The sequence below is a fragment of the Chiloscyllium plagiosum genome, chromosome 11 (genome assembly GCF_004010195.1).
Source record: "Chiloscyllium plagiosum isolate BGI_BamShark_2017 chromosome 11, ASM401019v2, whole genome shotgun sequence".
Lineage (NCBI taxonomy): Eukaryota > Metazoa > Chordata > Chondrichthyes > Orectolobiformes > Hemiscylliidae > Chiloscyllium > Chiloscyllium plagiosum.
The window spans coordinates 51,270,952-51,291,182 of record NC_057720.1 but is presented as its reverse complement, the minus strand read 5'-3'; the positions used below and the strand labels follow the sequence as shown (position 1 = coordinate 51,291,182).

Genomic DNA, 20,231 nt, shown 5'->3' with positions numbered 1-20,231 from the left:
AGGAGAATCAACCATAGTTTTCAGAGGTGAGTTAGCTGTTTGAGTTGGATTGCTGGGCTTGCCCAGTATATTTTATGAAACAAAATCGCTAATACCACATATTAGGTCTGACACATATCTTCTGGAGGATTACATTTCTTTCATTGTTACTTCAGTCAGCCTTTGAAGGATCACTGAAAAACAGTCAGTGTTAAAAACTGTTTGATGGAAGATAGGTCTTTTAATGCTGTCGAATCGATTCTGAGGAGGCTCATAAAGACAGCAAGTTCAATGCAGTTAGATAACGCAAGTAAAAACATGGCTGCTTACGGTAGGAACATTTTCGGACTCATTTTGCTTGCAAAATACCTTGCCAATGGTTGCACTGCCTATAAAATTTCATCCATTGAAATCAACAAATGGATAATCATGAGCTGTGTAACTATGACTTCTCAGTTGTACAGTCAGTGGGTGAGTCTCCATGTTATCAGTTTAACTTAACTCTTTTGAAAGGATATTACAGTTAATCCAGAGAGACTTCAACTCAGTTAACTAAGGTAAAGAAAGAACTCGTCAGGACTGTGGTGAATACTCAAGGGACTAGGAGACCTTTATCTTCATCTTCATTAATAACACATATAATGACCTCAAGAGGACCTAATATGCTTTACAGTCATTACATCACTTTCACAGCATCACCATTATTATGTAGGCAAATGTAACAGCCAATTAATACACAGAGGTTCTAAAGAATAACAATGAGATTAATAATTTTTTTGGGAAAGAGAAATCCTCTAATGATCTTCAAGGGCAGCACGGTGGCACAAGGGCAGCATGGTGGCACAGTGGTTAGCACTGCTGCCTCACAGCGCCAGAGACCCGGGTTCAATTCCCGACTCAGGCGACTGACTGTGGAGTTTGCACATTCTCCCCGTGTCTGCGTGGGTTTCCTCTGGGTGCTCTGGTTTCCTCCCTCAGTCCAAAGATGTGCAGGTCAGGTGAATTGGCCATGCTAAATTGTCCGTAGTGTTAGGTAAGGGGTAAATGTAGGGGTATGGGTGGTTTGCGCTTCGGCGGGTCGGTGTGGACTTGTTGGGCCGAAGGGCCTGTTTCCACACTGTAAGTAATCTAATCTAAGTTCTGCCATGTGCCTTATGCATCCACATCAGAGCACAGACAGAGCCTCAATTTAACATTTCATCTAACCAATAGTTGCTCTGCTGTACAACACTCAATAAAGCATTGTAGTGGAAATTGAATCATTACTTTCTGACTCGAAGTCAAGTACTGTCTAACACTGAGCCAAAACAGACAGGAAGATAGAATTGAAAACTATCTAGCATGCCCCTATTGACAAAGTGTTTGTTTTGGATCCAATTAATCCAACAACTAAGTTGCAGTTGTAGTTTGATCAGTCTGCCCTTAAGCAGATATATTTGATTTTATTCATGCAGTAGACTGCCAGCGAGGCATTTATTGCCCATCCCTAATTGCCCTTAAAAATGTAGTGATGAGTTTCCTTCTTGAATTGCTAATTTAGTGTAGGAAGACCCATAATGCTGTTATATCTTTTGTAAGCGTGAGAAATAATTATTTGGTTCAGGAGGTTTCAATCAACAGCTTACTGTAAATACTTTAGTTCTGTGGAGCCATTCACTTGGCTAAAGAGGGAAACATTTCCACCTACAGTATTCTGAGTTACTATCTAGTCACATCTGTTGGAAAGTATATTCATAATAGATAAGTAGATAAGCTGAGGCTTGTTTGATTACTGTTATTCACTAATATTGACTATTTGGGTAAGGAATGCAGATGGGTTATCAGGAAATGTACAGCATGATTGATTCTTTCTAAGAAATGGAACATGAAATGAGAGGGAATACAAGAAACAGAAAATGAGGGAAATGGAGCGATATACAGTTCAATATGAACCTGGTGAAACCTTAACAAGGATAAAGTTATGTTGTAAATGTGATTTTCTCAAAAATGGAAAAAAGGTGTTGTACTTGTTTCATTTACACAATCAAAATTTCATTGCATCCGATTTTTAGACAAGACTAAGATAATCAATGGGTGCCAGTCCATGTAAACACTTGAAAGATTGTGAAACCTAGCTTGTTGCAGTATGCACCTATTGAAAATCAAATTGTGACGTCCTATCTTCCCAATAGGTGTAATAATATTAAACCAACTACAAATAGAATCAAGAAGCAAATTTACTGAAATGTATCCCTTTATCTTGAAGGTAATAGGTAAACCTCTTAACTATATTACCTTTGTTTTTCAATATTGTGATAAGATTCCCAAAATTACCTGATAGACAGGATCTTCCACATCTTCCTCCAAAATTGTCTGAATTAGAATAAGTCAGAAATGCAAAGGGAGAGAAAATCAGCAGAAGTATCAGACAAAACATATTTGAGGAAAGATGCATACGACAGGATTGCAAAGTAGAAAGTTGCAGTTATTTAAATACACTATTCAATTAAAAGCTATTCTTGTTTCTGAATTATAATTTGAAACAATTAAAACTATCATTGATTTGTATGATTTCTTCACGTTCATCTTGTGTCTTGTATGCTCAGTAAGAATGAATATTTTGTACATTAGATCATTACACCCCCTCAACCTAAGTAATAAGACTGAGAGTAGGTTAATGTAAAGCATAGTTTCAATTAATCAATGGCTTTACCTCAACAGTAAAATTTGAAGAAAATTCCTAATTGTGCCAATATATCAATTAATACTCTACCTTGTACCTTCTGTAAAAAAGACTACATAGTCTGTTTAAGATCAACCTATTATTGGTATAAGAATGGTCATACATTATAGGACATCCATCTGTTGGGAACTGAGTTGAGGTGATCAGAATATGTAATAGGGTTCAAAAATGAAAGGCATCTTGCCAAATTAATTCCAACTATAGGCTTCAAAGAGAATTTGCCAAAACTTTATACTTGACCTTGACCTATGCACAGTTGCTGGAAAGATAATACTTAGATAGATACAGCTCCTAAATTGCACCATTAAAGAGGTTGAGGTAGCAGCAGAGTAGCTGAGGAATGATTAAGAATAGTACAAAAAAGCAATGAGAGCAAAACTGGTCCATATATGGTCGGCATGGACTGGTTGGACTGAAGGGTCTGTTTCCATGCTGTACATCTCTGACTCTATGATTCTATAATTGGAGGTCCTTCTATTAGAGGTAAACTGAAACAAGGTAGCCATATTTGGAGGTGATGGCCATTCTCCATTAAACTTTCTTGAGGGACATTAATGATTAAGACAATTACAATGCTTGATTTTCTCCAACCTGACTACATAGATTACTGATAATTAACCATCAAGCAGAGTAAAGAAAACCCTCAGTTTGGATCTCTTCTACCTTCTTGGAGGCATCATTTAAGCATTATACATAATTTGCACGTTTTCTCACAAATATTCTCTCATTGTATTGTTGGTTGAAGTAAACATTGTGGAATTGGGACTGGAACTTCTGAGATACTCTTAGTTGCATATACAGGAGGTTTCTCTGTGGTATTAGAAGCTATTTGTGCTCACAATAGTAGTTGCTTTTGTAAAGTATTAAACTTTTCTGGTTTGTTGAGCTCAGGAATTATATTTGAAAAAATACATTGAAGAGATAAAAAGGTGATAACTTCCTTACTTAGAAAAATGATCCATAAGATTTTGTTACTTTACAGAATTTGACAAACCATCCTAGTGGCGTTTGTACATCTGAGAAATATTAATGTTATTTATGTTGCAGCAACACCACTGAACTCATTTTTCCTGTCTCACAAAAATCATTTCATGCAGAAATACAGCACTGCCTAAAAAGTGCAAAACAAAAATCCATGGAGTACTTCACACATCTGTAAAGTGTCCTGGAAATCAATGTGAACTTCCAGAATATACATAAGAAACTGAAATTATCAAAACCTCCTTGCCAGGCTAACAATACCACATACTGCTCTGACAGATGAAGAACACAAACTGCTAAATGATTGGAACAAACCTGTAATTAAAATATTAAATTGATGGTATAAATAAAAATAAATAAAGCTATCATATAGATAATTACCAGAGAGTTATGTTTCTTCTAAAGAAGTACAATTAATTAAAGTAACTATTTTATAAACAAAGATTTTTAATTTGTTTTCCGTTAATCATTAACTACATTGCAAGAAATGGTTAGTAGACGGAATGTTGTCAGTTCAGTTCTTCATCTTCACACTATTGAAGGATGTGGATATTTTTACCTGATAGACTGCTTGCTCACATTGTTTGTCCTTTTGTGCCATTTTCTCCTTCTCTTCTCGAAGTTTCAGTTCATAGATGAGTTGAAAGAGATCACGTAGGTCAAGAATTACAGGTTCAGCCTAACATCAAAATAAGAGTAAAGATTGTATGATGTATACAGTACAGGTTTACTTAGCACTAGAGGTTGTTACATGAACATATCTAGGTCTGCTTCACTTATAGTATGGTTAAAAAAAGTCAACAACCATATGTTATTAACTGTTAAATGCAATGTTTCTATTTATTTTAGATGGTGTTTATTCCACAGCTATGTTAATATGATGCTGAGAAAATATTTTTAAAAGAAAATTCACACTCACTGCTTGGGATGTCTTTATTGCCACGAAGCGGTGATTCCCTTCTTTGCCACAAATATAACCAAAGGCGCGGTGATCAGTGATGTCCTTGGCAATGTATGATACTTCATGAACTGCATGGTGATGCTGCATAGCCTGTGAGAATGAGCAGAGTATCTTTTACACAAAGAAATGGATTATGCGAGGGGAATGGATTCTGGAATGTTGGGATAGAACTGTACCATGAAGTGTCATCCTGCTATATATACTTCAGAAAGGTCACATGTTGGATCCACCAGTGTTGAGTTAGTTGATCTCTACTTGGCCATGAGGAGGATGCTAACTATTTAGCATTTGTGAGCTGGAGGAGATAAAAATCCCACTCTTGTCTATTGGTGATTGGACCCAACCAGGAAGTATGTAGTTTGATTTTGAAGGGTAAATTGTGCATGAAAGTAGAAAAGTCTTGGTACAACTGTATAGGGCAGGAAAGAAACTGTACCTTAGGAAGAAAGTTTCTAATATATTGCTACAAAAAGACTCATTTTGTGAAAGCGTTTTGTTTTGCAAATCATTAGAATAATTTGCAAGTGTAATAATTCAAGGTGAAAATTAACATAGATACTACATAAAAGATGAGTGCTGATTTGATGACAGGTGCACTCTAATTGGTAGAAGTATTTCCATGGAAAAAATGTCAAATGATGATGACTGACAGTTAATTGCCAGTCTCTGTTTACATTTTAAACCAAGGCAAGTTGACACTGGTTGTTCAGAACATTTCCTTTGGAAGTGAACCAGCAAATTGCTATTACCTGTTTGTTGAGTTGTAACAGACACAGTGCATTTACATGTTTCTTCTGTCTGCAAAGGACAGGTCCCTATTTATTAATATATATGTATGTGCAAGCATGGAACATTGCAAGTCCCGACAGACAATCCTTAATTGGTTGTGAGTGTAATTCTTTGCACACTCTGGATTACCAGTAAATATTGTTCAATTGCACAATCACATCTAATGTTGTACACTGTGTTGTGAGTTTTGCAAGCATATATTGGTGGGATATGGACAATACCTTGCTTGTTGTGAACAGGTGAAAGGACATGCTGTTTGATGTAATCATTCAGTTTTTGGGATATATGGCCTATAGATGTATTATCACACCAGCACAGGGGATGGAAAATGAAATAGTTTTAGGAAACAGGCAGAAGGATACCCAAAATAATGAAGGAAGAAAGCAAGAATCTCAAAGCGATATACTGAAAAAGAATATGTTTCCATTGTAATAAGGCTAGACATTTAGAAGCCATTTGCTGGAACTTAAGTGGGAGATTAATTGCAGTAGTAGAAAGGGGCAGATTTTTGTGGATGTTTGCACATTCTCCCCTTGCCTGCATAGGTTTCCTCCGGGTGCTCCGGCTTACTCTCATAGTCCAAAGATGTGCAGATTAGGTGAACTGGCCATCCTAAATAGCCCATAGTGTTCAGGGATGTTTAGGTTAGATGCATCAGTCGGGGGAAATGTAGAGTGATTGGGTAAGGGAATAGGTCTGGATGGGATACTCTTTGGAGGGTCGGTTGGGCCAAATGATCTGTTTCCACACTGTAGGGATTCTATGATGAAAACCTGAGGAATTTTCAGAAACTGGTTTGCCAGGAAAGGAATTGAAGTGATACAAATAGAATCTAAAAGAAAAGAAGAGATAGCTTAGGACAACGAAGAAAGTTCTTCCTCAATTATTGATAAAATAGAATCAGAACATTCAAGATTCTGAATATATTATTTTCAAAGGAAAAGGTACTTCCTTAATCTTCTACTCAAGGAGATAAACCAAACAGATACTAAAAAAAAGGGAAGCAATGCAGTTCCTGAAGCTCGCTGATGATATTATTGTCTTTCAGAGGGGTTAAGGGAGAAAATATTAATTTGAGGTATATATGGAGGTTACAACTGATCCCAATTATAGAATTGAAGTAAAGAATGATTGGTAAATAGAGCTGGAGTTATACATAAATCCCAATAACAGGAATCTTTTTGATTTTATTGTTAGGGATGACCTGGTTAGTTCAAAAATATTGGTTTCACAATGGGTTTTGGAAAACTCAGGGGAAGTAAAGGAAACTAAGATGTTGTAGGAGGAACATCCTGGATTGTTTCTTGACTGTGTTGTAACTAGATCTCAGACTCACAAAAGTAGAAAGGAAGAGGAGGTGTCCATGCAAAATGGAGATGATGGCAATTTGGTTATCTGACTATACTTTCAAATAGTTCACAAAAAACAATGAAGGTAAAGAGAATGAGGCTGACCTATTTAGCCCATCTTCATTAATAGAAACAGAATAGGTAGGTCCTGAGTTGAGACAATTGTGTCAAGCAATCTACTCAGGAGTTGGATTAGAATTAATACCTGAATGTTATTATTTAAAAGACAAAACGTTCATGAGGAAATGCAGACTACTTCAAATGGCAGCCAATGAAGAACGAGGAATAATGCATCTGGTGGTAGTTCCATTGAGTATATCGTAACAAAATTTTATGGTTTGCTCAAAATTCAAATGGCAGGTCACATTGGTATTTGGAAAACACCAACAATTGAAAAATACTCAAATGAAGAAAAATAGAGCAGATAAAAGGCCCAAAGTTAGAATTTTGTTTCTGGAAACAAGCTCTGTTATCTATCTCTTGGGAACCATTAAAAGTGAAGTTCACTGGACATTATTCAATCCATAAGAAACTTAGCGAGTACTCTAAACAGGATGAAATATCAGGAGTGTATCATAATAATATATTACAGCCATAGAATGACAGGGACAGTAGCAAGAAAGTAGTGTATGTAAAGTCATGAAAGAAATAGGGATTGAAATCAGAATGATTTAAAAAATGAATCAGAAATTGAAAATTCAAAACATGACCCTCTAATAATCAAACTGAATAATAATAATAATAATATTTAGATAATGCTTAAAAAGTTGGATGGAGTATAAAGCTATTTCCCAGTAACATATTGGTGACTTATGAAAGTTATTCTCGAGACAAAAATTTATTCCAGTAAAAAGGCTAGGAAAAATGTCACTGGCTACACATTATGTTAATCATTGTTAAAATATTTGCAAACACCTCAGCCTCAACTCTAGCACACACAAAATTAACTCTGCCATCACTTATGATGGGAATGTTCATTAGCAATTCTGCTCCCATTGGCTGTCTGTATTCAAAATTGTTCATGATTCTATGTGGGAAGTCAGAGCTTTAGTCTGATCCATTGGTTGTATAGCACATGCTATTTTTACTATCTAAGATGCCTTTCATCTAATATTTCATCTTCACCGGATTAGTACCTCATTTATAGTTTTGCCTGCTGCTGTTCCTCCTGGCGTGCTTTTCAACATTGCTCACTAAACACAAGGTTGCTCCTTGATGTAATAGTAATGGTGGGGGAAATGAGGGAATTGTTTTGCTGATTAGTTGATTAAAGTTTTGCAGATGTTGATGGTCAATAGCTGCTCGACATGTTCTGATTCTATCATATTTATTACATGGCAGAGTCAAACAACATAATGCAAGGTGTTCTTATAGTAAAGTTAGGACTTTATCTCTACAAGGATTGAGAGGTTGTCACTCCTACTAATATTTTCAGGAAAAGATGCATCTATGGAAAGCAGATTGATGAGGATAAGGAGTCAGGTTTTCCCTTGTGTTGCTCTCCCCACATTCCACAAGCGCAGTCTGGTAGATATGTCCATGAGGATATGACTAGCTTCTTCCAAGCGAGGTTCAAGCATTGGCCATAGTTTGACCTAATTGCGTGAGACTTCATGGAGTCTGGAGTCATTATTGAAGTTTTCCATGCTCTCCTCCTCTCAATTTAATGGTATGATTATAACTCCCCTGGGTTAGTCTATTCTGCTGATGGGACAAGACATGGCCAGGAATGGTGATGGAGGAGTCTTGGACATTGTCTGTAAGGTACAATTCAGTGAAGATGACCATATCAGAGATCATTGCTTGAATAATCTGGGTGAGACAGATTTCCAAACTTTTCCACAAGTCTTCAGATGTTGTTGAGGGATCTTGCTTCTATAGTTTGGGCTGAAAATGTCTGTGTCATATCCTGTGCCTAGGTCAATGCTAGGTGGTTTATTCTGCATACTATCTGACATTTCTGAAGCAGTTTGGTGCAACAATGTGTCTTGTGAGGCTTTCAGACTGCAGGTTACAGTCAAATGCATTGATGCCAAACACATTGATTTGGAGTCATATGCAGATCGAAACCAGGTAATGACACCAAAGTTGTTTCTGTAAAGAACATTAGTAAACCAGGTAGATTTTTGCAGTAATCAGGCAGCTTCATTATCACTATTACTAAGAATAGCTTTAAAGTCCAGATCACCCACGCTCCCCACAATACAAAGATGATCTAATGGCTTGATGTTGATTGTAGAGGGAAGGTTATGTTGGCTGCAGAGATTACAATTTGTGGATAATAAACTTTTATTGATGCTGATAGCCCATAGTGCCATGTGGATGCCCAGTTTTGAGCTGCTAGTGTGTTCTGAATTATCATATTTAGCAAAGGATAGTGCACACTTCACAATGGAAGGTGTCCTTAGCTTGAAGACGGGACATACACTCCATCAATATTGTACTCAGCTGTGATGGCTCTATGATTAACATAAAATCTTGACACAGCCTGTTTGGCCTCAACTTGGAGGGAAACAATATACTAATCCTTGTGAGAAGATTTGTAGCTCGGGTGCTCGTTGCTGTGGTTCTGTTCGCCGAGCTGGAAGTTTTTGTTGCAAACGTTTCGTCCCCTGTCTAGGTGACATCCTCAGTGCTTGGGAGCTTGGGAAGAAGCGCTTCACAGGAGGCTCTCAAGCACTGAGGATGTCACCTAGACAGGGGACGAAACGTTTGCAACAAAACCTTCCAGCTCGGCGAACAGAACCACAGCAATATACTAATCCCCTGTGTGTGTGTCATTCCATATAACTTTCCAGGCATCTTACCTTTCAATCACCTTATTTAACAGATTATTACTTCTTGAAGAATAATCACTTACTTGGCTGATGAACCCCCGGTGCTACGAGCTAGTGAGGGCAGGAATAGGAAGATAGAGCAGATGAATGCATGGCTGAGGAGCTGGTGTATGGGAGAAGGATTCACATTTTTGTATCATTGGAATCTCTTTTGGGGTAGAACTGACCTGCACAAGAACGACGGATTGCACCGAAATTGGAAGGGGATTAATTTCCTGGCAGGAAAATTTGCTAGAGCTGCTTGGGAGGATAGAAACTAGTAAGGTGTGGGGGGGGGGGCAAGTGGGACCCAGGAAGATAGTGAGGAAAGAGATCAATCTGAGACTGGTACAGTTGAGAACAGAAGCGAGTCAAACAGTCAGTGCAGGCAGGGACAAGGTAGGACTAATAAATTAAACTGCAGTTATTTCAATGCAAGGGGCGTAACAGGGAAGGCAGATGAACTTAAGGCATGGTTAGGAACATGGGACTGGGATATCATAGCAATTACAGAAGAATGGCTCAGGGATGGGCAGGACTGGCAGCTTAATGTTCCAGGATACAAATGCTACAGGAAAGATTGAAAGGGAGGCAAGTGGGGAGGGGGGGGCGGGGGGTGGGGTGGGGGGGAATGGCATTTTTGATAAGGGATAGCATTGCAGCTGTGCTGAGGTAGGATATTCCCGGAAATACATCTAGGGAAGTTATTTGGGTGGAACTGAAAAATAAGGAAGGGATGATAATCTTATTGGGATTGTATTATAGACCCTTTAATAGTCAGAGGGAAATTGAGAAACAAACTTGTGAGGAGATCTCAGCTATCTGTAAGAATAATAGTGTGGTTATGGTAGGGGATTTTAACTTTCCAAACATAGACTGGGACTGCCATAGTGTGAAGGGTTTAGATGGAGAGGAATTTGTTAAGTGTGTACAAGACAGTTTTCTGATTCAGTGTGTGGATGTACCTACTAGACAAGGTGCAAAACTTAATCTACTCTTGGGAAATAAGGCAAGGCAGCTGTCAGTGAGGGAGCACTTTGGGGCCAGCGACCACAATTCTATTAGTTTTAAAATAATGATGGAAAAGGATAGACCAGATCTAAAAGTTGAAGTTCTAAATTGGAGAAAGGCCAATTTTGACGGTATTAGGCAAGAACTTTTGAAAGCTGATTGGTGGCAGATGTTTGCAGGTAAAGGGACGGCTGGAAAAGGGAAGCCTTCAGAAATGAGATAACGAGAATCCAGAGAAAGTATATTCCTGTCAGGGTGAAAGGAAAGGCTGGTAGGTGTAGGGATGCTGAATGACTAAAGAAATTGAGGGTTTGGTTAAGAAAAGAAGGAAGCATATGTAAGGTATAGACAGGATAGATCGAATGAATTCTTAGAAGAGTGTAAAGGCGGTAGGAGTATACTCAAGAGGGAAATCAGGAGGGCAAAAAGGGGACATAAGATAGCTTTGGCAAATAGAATTAAGGAGAATCCAAAGAGTTTCAACAACACATTAAGGGCAAAAGGGTAACTAGGGAGAGAATAGGGCCCCTCAAAGATCAGCAAGGCGGCCTTTGTGTGGAGCCGCAGAAAATGGGGGAGATACTAAATGAGTATTTTGTATCAGTATTTACTGTGGAAAAGGATATGGAAGATATAGACTGTAGGGAAATAGATGGTGACATCTTGCAAAATGTTCATATTACCGAGGAAGAAGTGCAAGATGTCTTGAAACGGGTAAAGGTAGGTAAATCTGAAAAATGTGTTGCTGGAAAAGCGCAGCAGGTCAGGCAGTATCCAAGGAGCAGGAGAATTGATGTTTCGGGCATAAGCCCTTCTTCAGGAATGTTTATGCCCGAAACGTCAATTCTCCTGCTCCTTAGATGCTGCCTGACCTGCTGCACTTTTCCAGCAACACATTTTTCAGCTCTGATCTCCAGCATCTGCAGTTCTCACTTTCTCCTAAAGGTAGATAAAAACCCAGGACCTGATCAGGTGTACCCTAGAACTCTGTGGGAAGCTAGAGAAGTGATTGCTGGGCCTCTTGCTGAGATATTTGTATCATCGATAGTCACAGGGGAGGTGCTGGAAGAGTGGAGGTTGGCTAACGTGGTGCCACTGTTTAAGAAGGGTGGTAAGGAAAAGCCAGGGAACTATAGACCAGTGAGCCTCACCTCATTGGTGGGCAAGTTGTTGGAGGGAATCCTGAGGGACAGGATGTACATGTATTTGGAAAGGCAAGGACTAATTTTGGATAGTCAACATGGCTTTATGTGTGGGAAATCATGTCTCACAAACTTGATTGAGTTTTTTGAGGAAGTAACAAAGAGGATTGATGAGTGCAGCGTGGCAGATGTGATTGATATGGACTTCAGTAAGACGTTCGACAAGGTTCCCCATGGGAGACTGATAAGCATGGTTAGATCTCATGGAATACAGGGAGAACTAGCCATTTGGATACAGAACTGGATCAAAGGTGGTGGTGGAGGGTTATTTTACAGACTGGAGGCCTGTGACCAGTGGAGTGCCACAAGGGTCGTGCTGGGTCCTCTACTTTTTGTCATTTACATAAATGATTTGGATGCGAGCATAAAAGGTATAGTAAATAAGTTTGCATATGACACCAAAATTGGAGGTGTTGTGGACAGCGAAGAGGGTTACCTCAGATTACAACAGGATCTGGACCAGATGGGCCAATGGGCTGAGAAGTGGCAGATGGAGTTTAATTCAGAAAAATGCAAGGTGCTGTATTTTGGGAAAGCAAATCTTAGCAGGACTTATACACTTAATGGTAAGGTGCTAGGAAGTGTTGCTGAACAAAGAGACCTTGGAGTGCAGGTTCATAGCTCCTTGAAAGTAGAGTCGCAGATAGATAGGATAGTGAAGAAGGCGTTTGGTATGCTTTCCTTTATTGGTCAGAGTATTGAGTACAGGAATTGGGAGGTCATGTTGTGGCTGTACAGGACATTGGTTAGGCTTCTGTTGGAATATTGCGTGCATTTCTGGTCTCCTCCCTATTGGAAAGATATTGTGAAACCTGAAAGGGTTCAGAAAAGATTTACAAGGATGTTGCCAGGGTAGGAGGATTTGAGCTATAGGGAGAGGCTGAACAGGCTGTGGCTGTTTTCCCTGGAGCGTCGGAGGCTGAGGGGTGACCTGATAGAGGTTGACAAAATTATGAGGGGCATGGATAGGGTAAATAGACAAAGTCTTTTCCCTGGGGTTGGGGAGTCCAGAACCAGAGGGCATAGGTTTAGGGTGAGAGGGGAAAGATATAAAAGAGACCTAAGGGGCAACTTTTTCACACAAAGGGTGGTATGTTTATGGAATGAGCTGCCAGAGGATGTGGTGGAGGCTGGTACAATTGCAACATTTAAGAGGCATTTGGATGAGTATATGAATAGGAAAAGTTTGGAGGGATATGGGCCGAGTGCTGGCAGGTGGGACTAGATTGGGTTGGGATGTCTGGTCGGCATGAATGGGTTGGACCGAAGGGTCTGTTTCCATGCTGTACATTTCTATGACTCTATGAGTCTAACCAGGTGGTTACCTGTCCCTAAAAAAAATACTTACCCGAAAAAAGCTTGCACCCAAAGTAAGAATTTACCAGGAGGCAAAAATAGATTCCTTTACTTCAAGCATTATTCTGGACTATCATTTCCTAATTTTCAAAAAGAAATCTACTCATTGCACTTAACATACTTTATTAAACTATATTAGTTTTTAATTGGTAACAATGTATATTGTTACGAAGTGCAAATGACTACGTTACTCATTATCTTTCTGTAAGATTTATTTTTTAGTATATCATATATCTTTTCATTCCGAGTTTTAAATCGAGGAATTGGGTCACATTATCTCTGGTGTGCTCAGCATTGCACAAGGGAATATCTCAGCCATAATAACCAGTCTATTTCTGGAAAGTGAACAGACTCCTTGTGGCAGAGAGAAACTTGAATAAGAGCGATGATATGAATCTATATTTGGAAATGTGCTAATTTCACTAGCTTTGTTCTGGTTTTATCCCAGCATCCTTTACCTACATTATCATTGTGATTCATCTTGCACTTTCCACTTTACATTTAAAGCTTTTGGGATAAATGAAGCCAACCATGTTAGCAGCTTCCATTCCTTCTGAATTCTTTAACTGCTGCATGGATTTACCCAGGGTTTAGAAGTGAATTTATAGCTGTGAGTTAAAGTGACCACTAGATTCACACATGAGTAATGTCTATTTGGTCAAAGCATTGGAGGATGACTCAATGTAACAGTGGGGGATGGGAAGTGTACTTTATATTGATAGCACTGCCTCTGTGCTATTCTGTTCCTTTAACAATCATTCCTCTCTAGAAGAAACCCTCGCCTAATGAACCAGCAGTCTTCTGCATGGGGAATAAATCAGCAAATGTTTCCTTCGAATCAATGTTCCAATTAATAGCATGTCCATTAACAGAGATAGACTACAGTGTGACCCTTGTTCTACATTTTATTTTTGGTATTAAAATCCTGCTCAAGTCCTGCATGCTGCAGCAATGAATACTTTTTATTCTCTGTTCATTTATTTTTCTTGATATTAACAATGTTCAAATATATACTTTTCAGCAGTTATGCTTTCATTTCACCTGATAATTTTGGCCCATTTTGAAATTTACCTGAATGATTTACAATACAGTGCATTATATTATCTGTTCCTTGTCTCACCAACCAGAGGCAATTACTCACAAAGTGCTTCTTTGAATTGACAGTGTAATCAAATTCTCTGCCAAATGGCTGACAAAAAAAGTGATTGACTAACTGTGCAATAACCTTAGTGCAAAATATGCAATGTTTTCTCTGAGGAGAAGTTAGATCTCAGTGCAAATAGTGGTATGTTTTTTCTTAAGTGGTAAATAGACAACAGCAGAAATTCACTGTATTGTCAATTCCACTGCTTGCATCTTTCCTTTGTCTTTACTCCATCTCACTTCTCTTTTAATTTAATTCTATTTTAGTTTTATTTCCAGATCTTAAAGAGGCAGGAAATTTTTCAATGGTGACATCTAAACTTGCAGAAATCCCTAAAGTCTGCAATAATAGAACAAGTCTGAATACTACACTATTTGATGACTGCACTGAGCTAGAATAGTGTTTCATAGACTCAGTCACCATTCTACCAGTCTTTTGAACCTTAAATCAATTCTCTCTGTGGCCCTAATATGTTTGTGCTGACCTTAAATCTTTATGCTGATAGAATTGCTTTGTCTTGCCATTGAGTGGAGGAGTTCCCATTATTTGACACTTAAACGATGACATCCCTCTGTAAATTGAAGACTTTGGACAATCTCACCAATATGATGGTGTTCTTGATGTAGATGAATGTGTGGAATTTAATGAAAGTGCGGGAAAATCAAAAGTACAGAAAAGATACAGAGATAGAGAGATGTAGTAAGAAAAGCATTATTTGAAAAAGAATTGTAAAAGTGAGAGTGCAGCAGCAACAAAGTAAATATAGAGAGTCAAAACCAGGAAACGTTTATTCAGCCTCTTGGGCCTGTTCTTCCATTCAGTCAGATCATGGCTGATCTGCATCTTAAATCCATCCAGCTCACACATGGCTCCTTACCTCCTTTATTTACCAACAAATAAAATCTATCAACCTCTATTTCAAACAGAGTCATGAGTGCCAAATTGGCATTCTGCTGGATTCAACTTAATCGGACAAATTTGAATTTTTTTTAGAATCATAACAAGATACATAACAGTGCGTAATTGGAAAGTTCTGGAGGAATTCAGCAGATCTGGCGGCTTCTGTGGAGAGAAAACAGTTAACATTTAATGTCCAGTGATCCTTCTCCAGAAGGTTAACTCTGTTTTTCTCTCCACATATGCTGCCAGACCTACTGAATTACTCCTGTTTTTATTTCAGATCTCTGGCATTTGCAATCCTTTGTTTTATTTTAGTGCACAATGGTAGTACTGGAACCTGAAAATACAAGTTAAAAAGTAGATGCAAAAAGAAATCAAGCATCATATTTTCATCTTTGCAAACATGTCAAATGTTAAAGAATAAAATGAATGGGATGCTTTGCATTGAATTTTGTCAAAACTACCGTGCTGGCATTGAACAGTACCAGTAATTTAAATGCACTCCAACATACAAATTTATTAGATGGTAGTCTCCATCCATCGGAGGGAAGGACATAATTGTGCTCTTATCATTTTTAAAGTTCGGATTAATCTTACGGACCTCAGGGCAACTTTTTCATGCAGAGCGTGGTCTGTGTACGGAATGAGCTGCCAGAGGAAGTGATGGAGGCTGGTACAATTACAACACTTAAAAGGCATCTGGATGGGTATACAAATAGGAAGGGCTTACAGGGATATGGGCCAAGTGCTGGCAAATAGAACTAGATTAGACTAGGATATCTGGCTGGTATAGACAGGGTGGACCAAAGGGTCTGTTTCATGCTGTACATCCCTATGACTAAGTTGTGTCACATTTCTGAAGAGTTTTTGGAGACTTCTTGGAGGCCATGAAGGTTGGTGAGATTTCTTGTTGTATCTTATCAAATCTAGTTCATTGATTACTTACTAACCCATGGCATCCCACAAAAGTGATCCTCGCCTTCATCTTACTATGCACTATTAATTGAACAATGTGCCACTCAGTGGATATCTGCTGAAAGACCAGCATCTCATCCTTCCATTGTTCAGCCAGACCAACATTGTCAGGCTGAAGCAGCTTTGCACAGTTCCTAAGATTTACCCAGACACGGCACACAAGGGAAATTAACTTGATGAAAGTGAGGACTGCAGATGCTGGAGATCAAAGTCAAAGAGTGTGGTGCTAGAAAGGCAAAGCTGGTCAGGCAGCATCCAAGGAGCAGGAGAGTCGATGTTTTGAGCATAAGCTCTTCATCAGGAATGTGATGAAGAATTCCTGGTGAAGAGTTAATGCTCGAAATGTTGACTCTCCTGCTCTTTGGATGCTACCTGACCAGCTGTGCTCTTCCAGCACCACAATTTTTGACACAAGGGGAATTGGCAACCATTGTGTAAGTAGGGAACTGAAGGTCCTGCTGGATGGGCTGGTGCAAATGTGGGATGTCCTTTTTATTTAGAAGTAGTACTGGAGGCCATGTCACTAGAATATGCCATCCTGATTCGAGGTTGTCACCCACGTCAGCACAGTCTCAGCTGTCTGGAGGAATGCACAATCATGTAGGAAGAAGGTCAGTGACCTTCTCCATTCCACCACCATATGTGCCACTATCTCCTCTCAGATGTCTCACACTCACATTATCCAAAATACTGGGATCCATTTCCAACCATGGCTCATGTGTGACCTCTCTCTCACTGTTACCTGCAACATATTTCTCCCTTGCTCTTACCAACCCCAACCCTTGACAGCCCAACTTTGCATGCCCTTTGCACTGCCTATGCACTCATTCAGGACACTTACCTATTTGTATCAAATGTAACAGCAGTGTCACCACTTTCAACTCCTGTAAAATCTGCCTGTTTCTCATTCGAAGTGGCTTAGTGGCCCACATTACAGCACAAAGAGTCAAGATAGGTGGTGGCACTTAATTCCCTGCCCCTTCTGTGGAGAGGAACTTGACTCAGTGTCGACGGCTGACTGACCATGCCCAAGTCCTGGAACTGGTATCGCAGGCTGCCTTTGACCTATTGAGCCAGGACCTCCTTGGTGAATGCTATTACCCTTTGATTTCACTGAGCACTGCTGACAGCCATGACAAATTTCCTGGTTTTGTATCAGCACGCAATGGCAAGGCATGGCAGAATTAAGATAAGCTGAGTATCTCTTGGTGAGAGGATAAAGTGCAAAATGACAAGACAAGGCAGGGATGCTGAGAATACATGGGTAGGCTCAGAGTAGTGACCATTATGATAGCAAGCAAACAGCCCAGAGGTTTCATGAGCTGGATGTGTATCACTGAAATACAGTGTCATTATTGAAGCATTATAATGATAGTTGCCAGTGCATCTCAAGGTGCAGCACTGAAGTGAAAAAGCAGATTGTGAATGGATCAAAGATGAGCTATGAGGGTTGTTGGAGGCTAGCATATGTTTTACACCAATGTCTGTGAATGTTGAGTTCAGTGCCCATGGAGTGTGCTTGAGATTTTGATGTCCATATCCAACATAGAGCAAGCAGTGAGCTGAATTCTCCAGGTACTTCCTCTGACTTCCATGTTGAGAACTCTTCATATTTGGCTTATACAGCACAAGATAGGAAACTGAATATTAATGAGGTGAGTTGTGCCAATAATAAGTTGCTTAACAAGCTATAATCTCTCTAAATTGGCAACTCACCACAGGTTAACAAGAAACTCTCCTCGCTGCTCGGGAAATGCACAAAAGTTGCAGTAGATTACTCCTGACAAGATAGATCTCACTGGACTTCTCACTTGTTTCTGACATGCATCTCATCATAGCCAGTGTTATTCATGTCCTTGTAAAATTTCACCCATTTAGTGCTGACGGTTACTGCAAGATTACTCTGAACTGATCCCGCTGTTCTTCATTATTATCATTTGCATGGACTTTCAACCTACTCCCAGTGGGAAAAGCTGTAAGATATTTCCTGATCAAAATGTATTCCGATGGGCAGGAATCAGTAATCTGAAGTTTCAGTTTGATTTGTCCCTTCAATATTCTTGCTGTATTCCTTCTGTAGGTAGGGATACATCTTTGGAAACTAGATAATAGAAAGTTTAGTAAGCCTTTTAACTGTGGATTACAGACTTCACTCAACGATGCACTGATATTTCTAGCAGGAATCATTGGATAATAATCCTGAATGAGAATCCAAATGCTTTTTCTCCTCTCTAACCCAGGTATTTTGAGGTCATTTGGCCAACCCCTGCAAAGATTCTAACTCACCAACTCAGAGCTTGCAAGAATAAATTCTTGTCTGGATGGTTCAATACCAGACTGTGCAAAGCATTTTGAAACTATTGATATTGACATTATAGACAATTGCTCTGACAAAAGAGTTTAACTTTCTTATTTTGTGTTCCAGGTGTCTTTTTTCCTTCCAAAACCTCACAGACAATTTTAATATTTGAGAATTTAAAATAGGAGCAGGACCTATAATTACTTCAGTCTGAGTTAAATAATATCTTTATGTTGGCCCTTCAAGTTCTGTTCAACTTCCCCTTTATGTGGAGTTACTGAACATTTTAGAATACAGTGTGATGTTTTATCTAGTAACATAAATTTATTTTCATGCTATTAGTAATTTAATGCCAGAACTGTGCAATACATAAAAATATCACTTTTTCTGGTACTTAAAAAGTAAATAACCCAGAGTAGCAAATGGCCTCTGAAAGAGACTGGAAGCACAGTTTTCCCAGCCCTTCAATGATCAATTACTTGGGAAAATCTAGAGAGAACAGAAAAATTAGATTCTTGACATCAAGAAAGAAAGTCCGATTTTCCACCCAAGGTTTCAATGATCAGGGTGACAATCCCGCGAGAAGCCTATTTGCAAGAATTTGCATTTTATTATCATCTAATCTCAGCTCATTTATACGCAATTATCTATTTTCCCATGTGGCGCAAAGAAATTAGACAATGACAATTCCCAACATGAAAGACAGAGCGAGTACCTTACAGCTCTGGCTCACTATATGTTCTTCCAGGCCTCCGTTTTGGAGGTAACAAGGAGGTGAAAGAGGTGGACAACAGAACATATGATGGGGGCAATGATAAAACATGGGACGGTAAATGGCATTGTGGGAAAGGGATCATTGATAGTCACTACTGCCCTACTTTGATGGGAGGTCAGTGTCTAAGCTGTGTTCCTGCGGGTCAGATGTAAAGTGAGAAGATGTGGGCGGCATGGTGGCACAGTGGTTAGCACTACTGCCTCACAGCGCCAGAGACCTGGGTTCAATTCCCGCCTCAGGCGACTGACTGTGTGGAGTTTGCATGTTCTCCCCGTGTCTGTGTGGGTTTCCTCCCACAGTCCAAAGATGTGCAGGTCAGGTGAATTGGCCATGCTAAATTGCCCGTAGTGTTAGGTAAGGGATAAATGTAGGGGTATGGGTGGGTTGCGCTTCGGCGGGGCGGTGTGGACTTGTTGGGCCGAAGGGCCTGTTTCCACACTGTAAGTAATCTAGTCTAATCTAATCTAATGACCTGTTTAATAAACAGGTTGGGTGGGAATGTGTGAGAAGATGAAAGCCAATTGGAGGGATGGGAGGCATGGCAGATTGAAGCATGAAGGTTTGGGATGGGGGGTTGTCACCTAAATTGATAGGCGTTATCTATGACTCACTCATGAAGCTCTACCTGTGTTACCTTCCATTCCCACTGAAATTGCAAATGCACAATGAGAAATGGCTGCTACAGACTGGGCAAAGTTAGATTTATTTTCCTCTGTAAGGGAGTGAGTTCAACTTTTGTGTAATGAGGCCTTTCAAATGGTAATTGTATTAAATAGACAGTACAGAAAAAAAGACATCAGCTTTCACATAATTCTGTATGTGGACCTTATACATTGACCTGCTGTGTCAATTAAAAGTCCTGGCCACACGCAGTTTTGACCACATTGTTCAACATTACAAATTAATCTATTAATTGCTGTGATACAGAAGTAATGTCATGCAGACCGTAACATTTCACTTTGAGGGCATACA

The 20,231-nt window shown here is 39.3% G+C and overlaps 1 protein-coding gene across 8 annotated transcripts in view; it reads right to left on the bottom strand.

Annotated features, from left to right (window-relative positions):
- Positions 1 to 20,231, bottom strand: part of dab1a (DAB adaptor protein 1a) — a 687,756-nt gene that overhangs the window by 58,897 nt on the left and 608,628 nt on the right. For 7 of the 8 annotated variants that reach the window (XM_043699305.1, XM_043699300.1, XM_043699303.1 and 4 more), the window contains 3 exons: positions 4,602 to 4,733; positions 4,242 to 4,361; positions 2,293 to 2,331 (listed from right to left, as the gene is read on the bottom strand). In XM_043699305.1, the coding sequence (XP_043555240.1) occupies positions 2,293 to 2,331; positions 4,242 to 4,361; positions 4,602 to 4,733 (291 nt within the window). The remainder of the gene's footprint in view (positions 1 to 2,292; positions 2,332 to 4,241; positions 4,362 to 4,601; positions 4,734 to 20,231) is intronic. The other variant, XM_043699307.1, reaches the window with a different exon arrangement.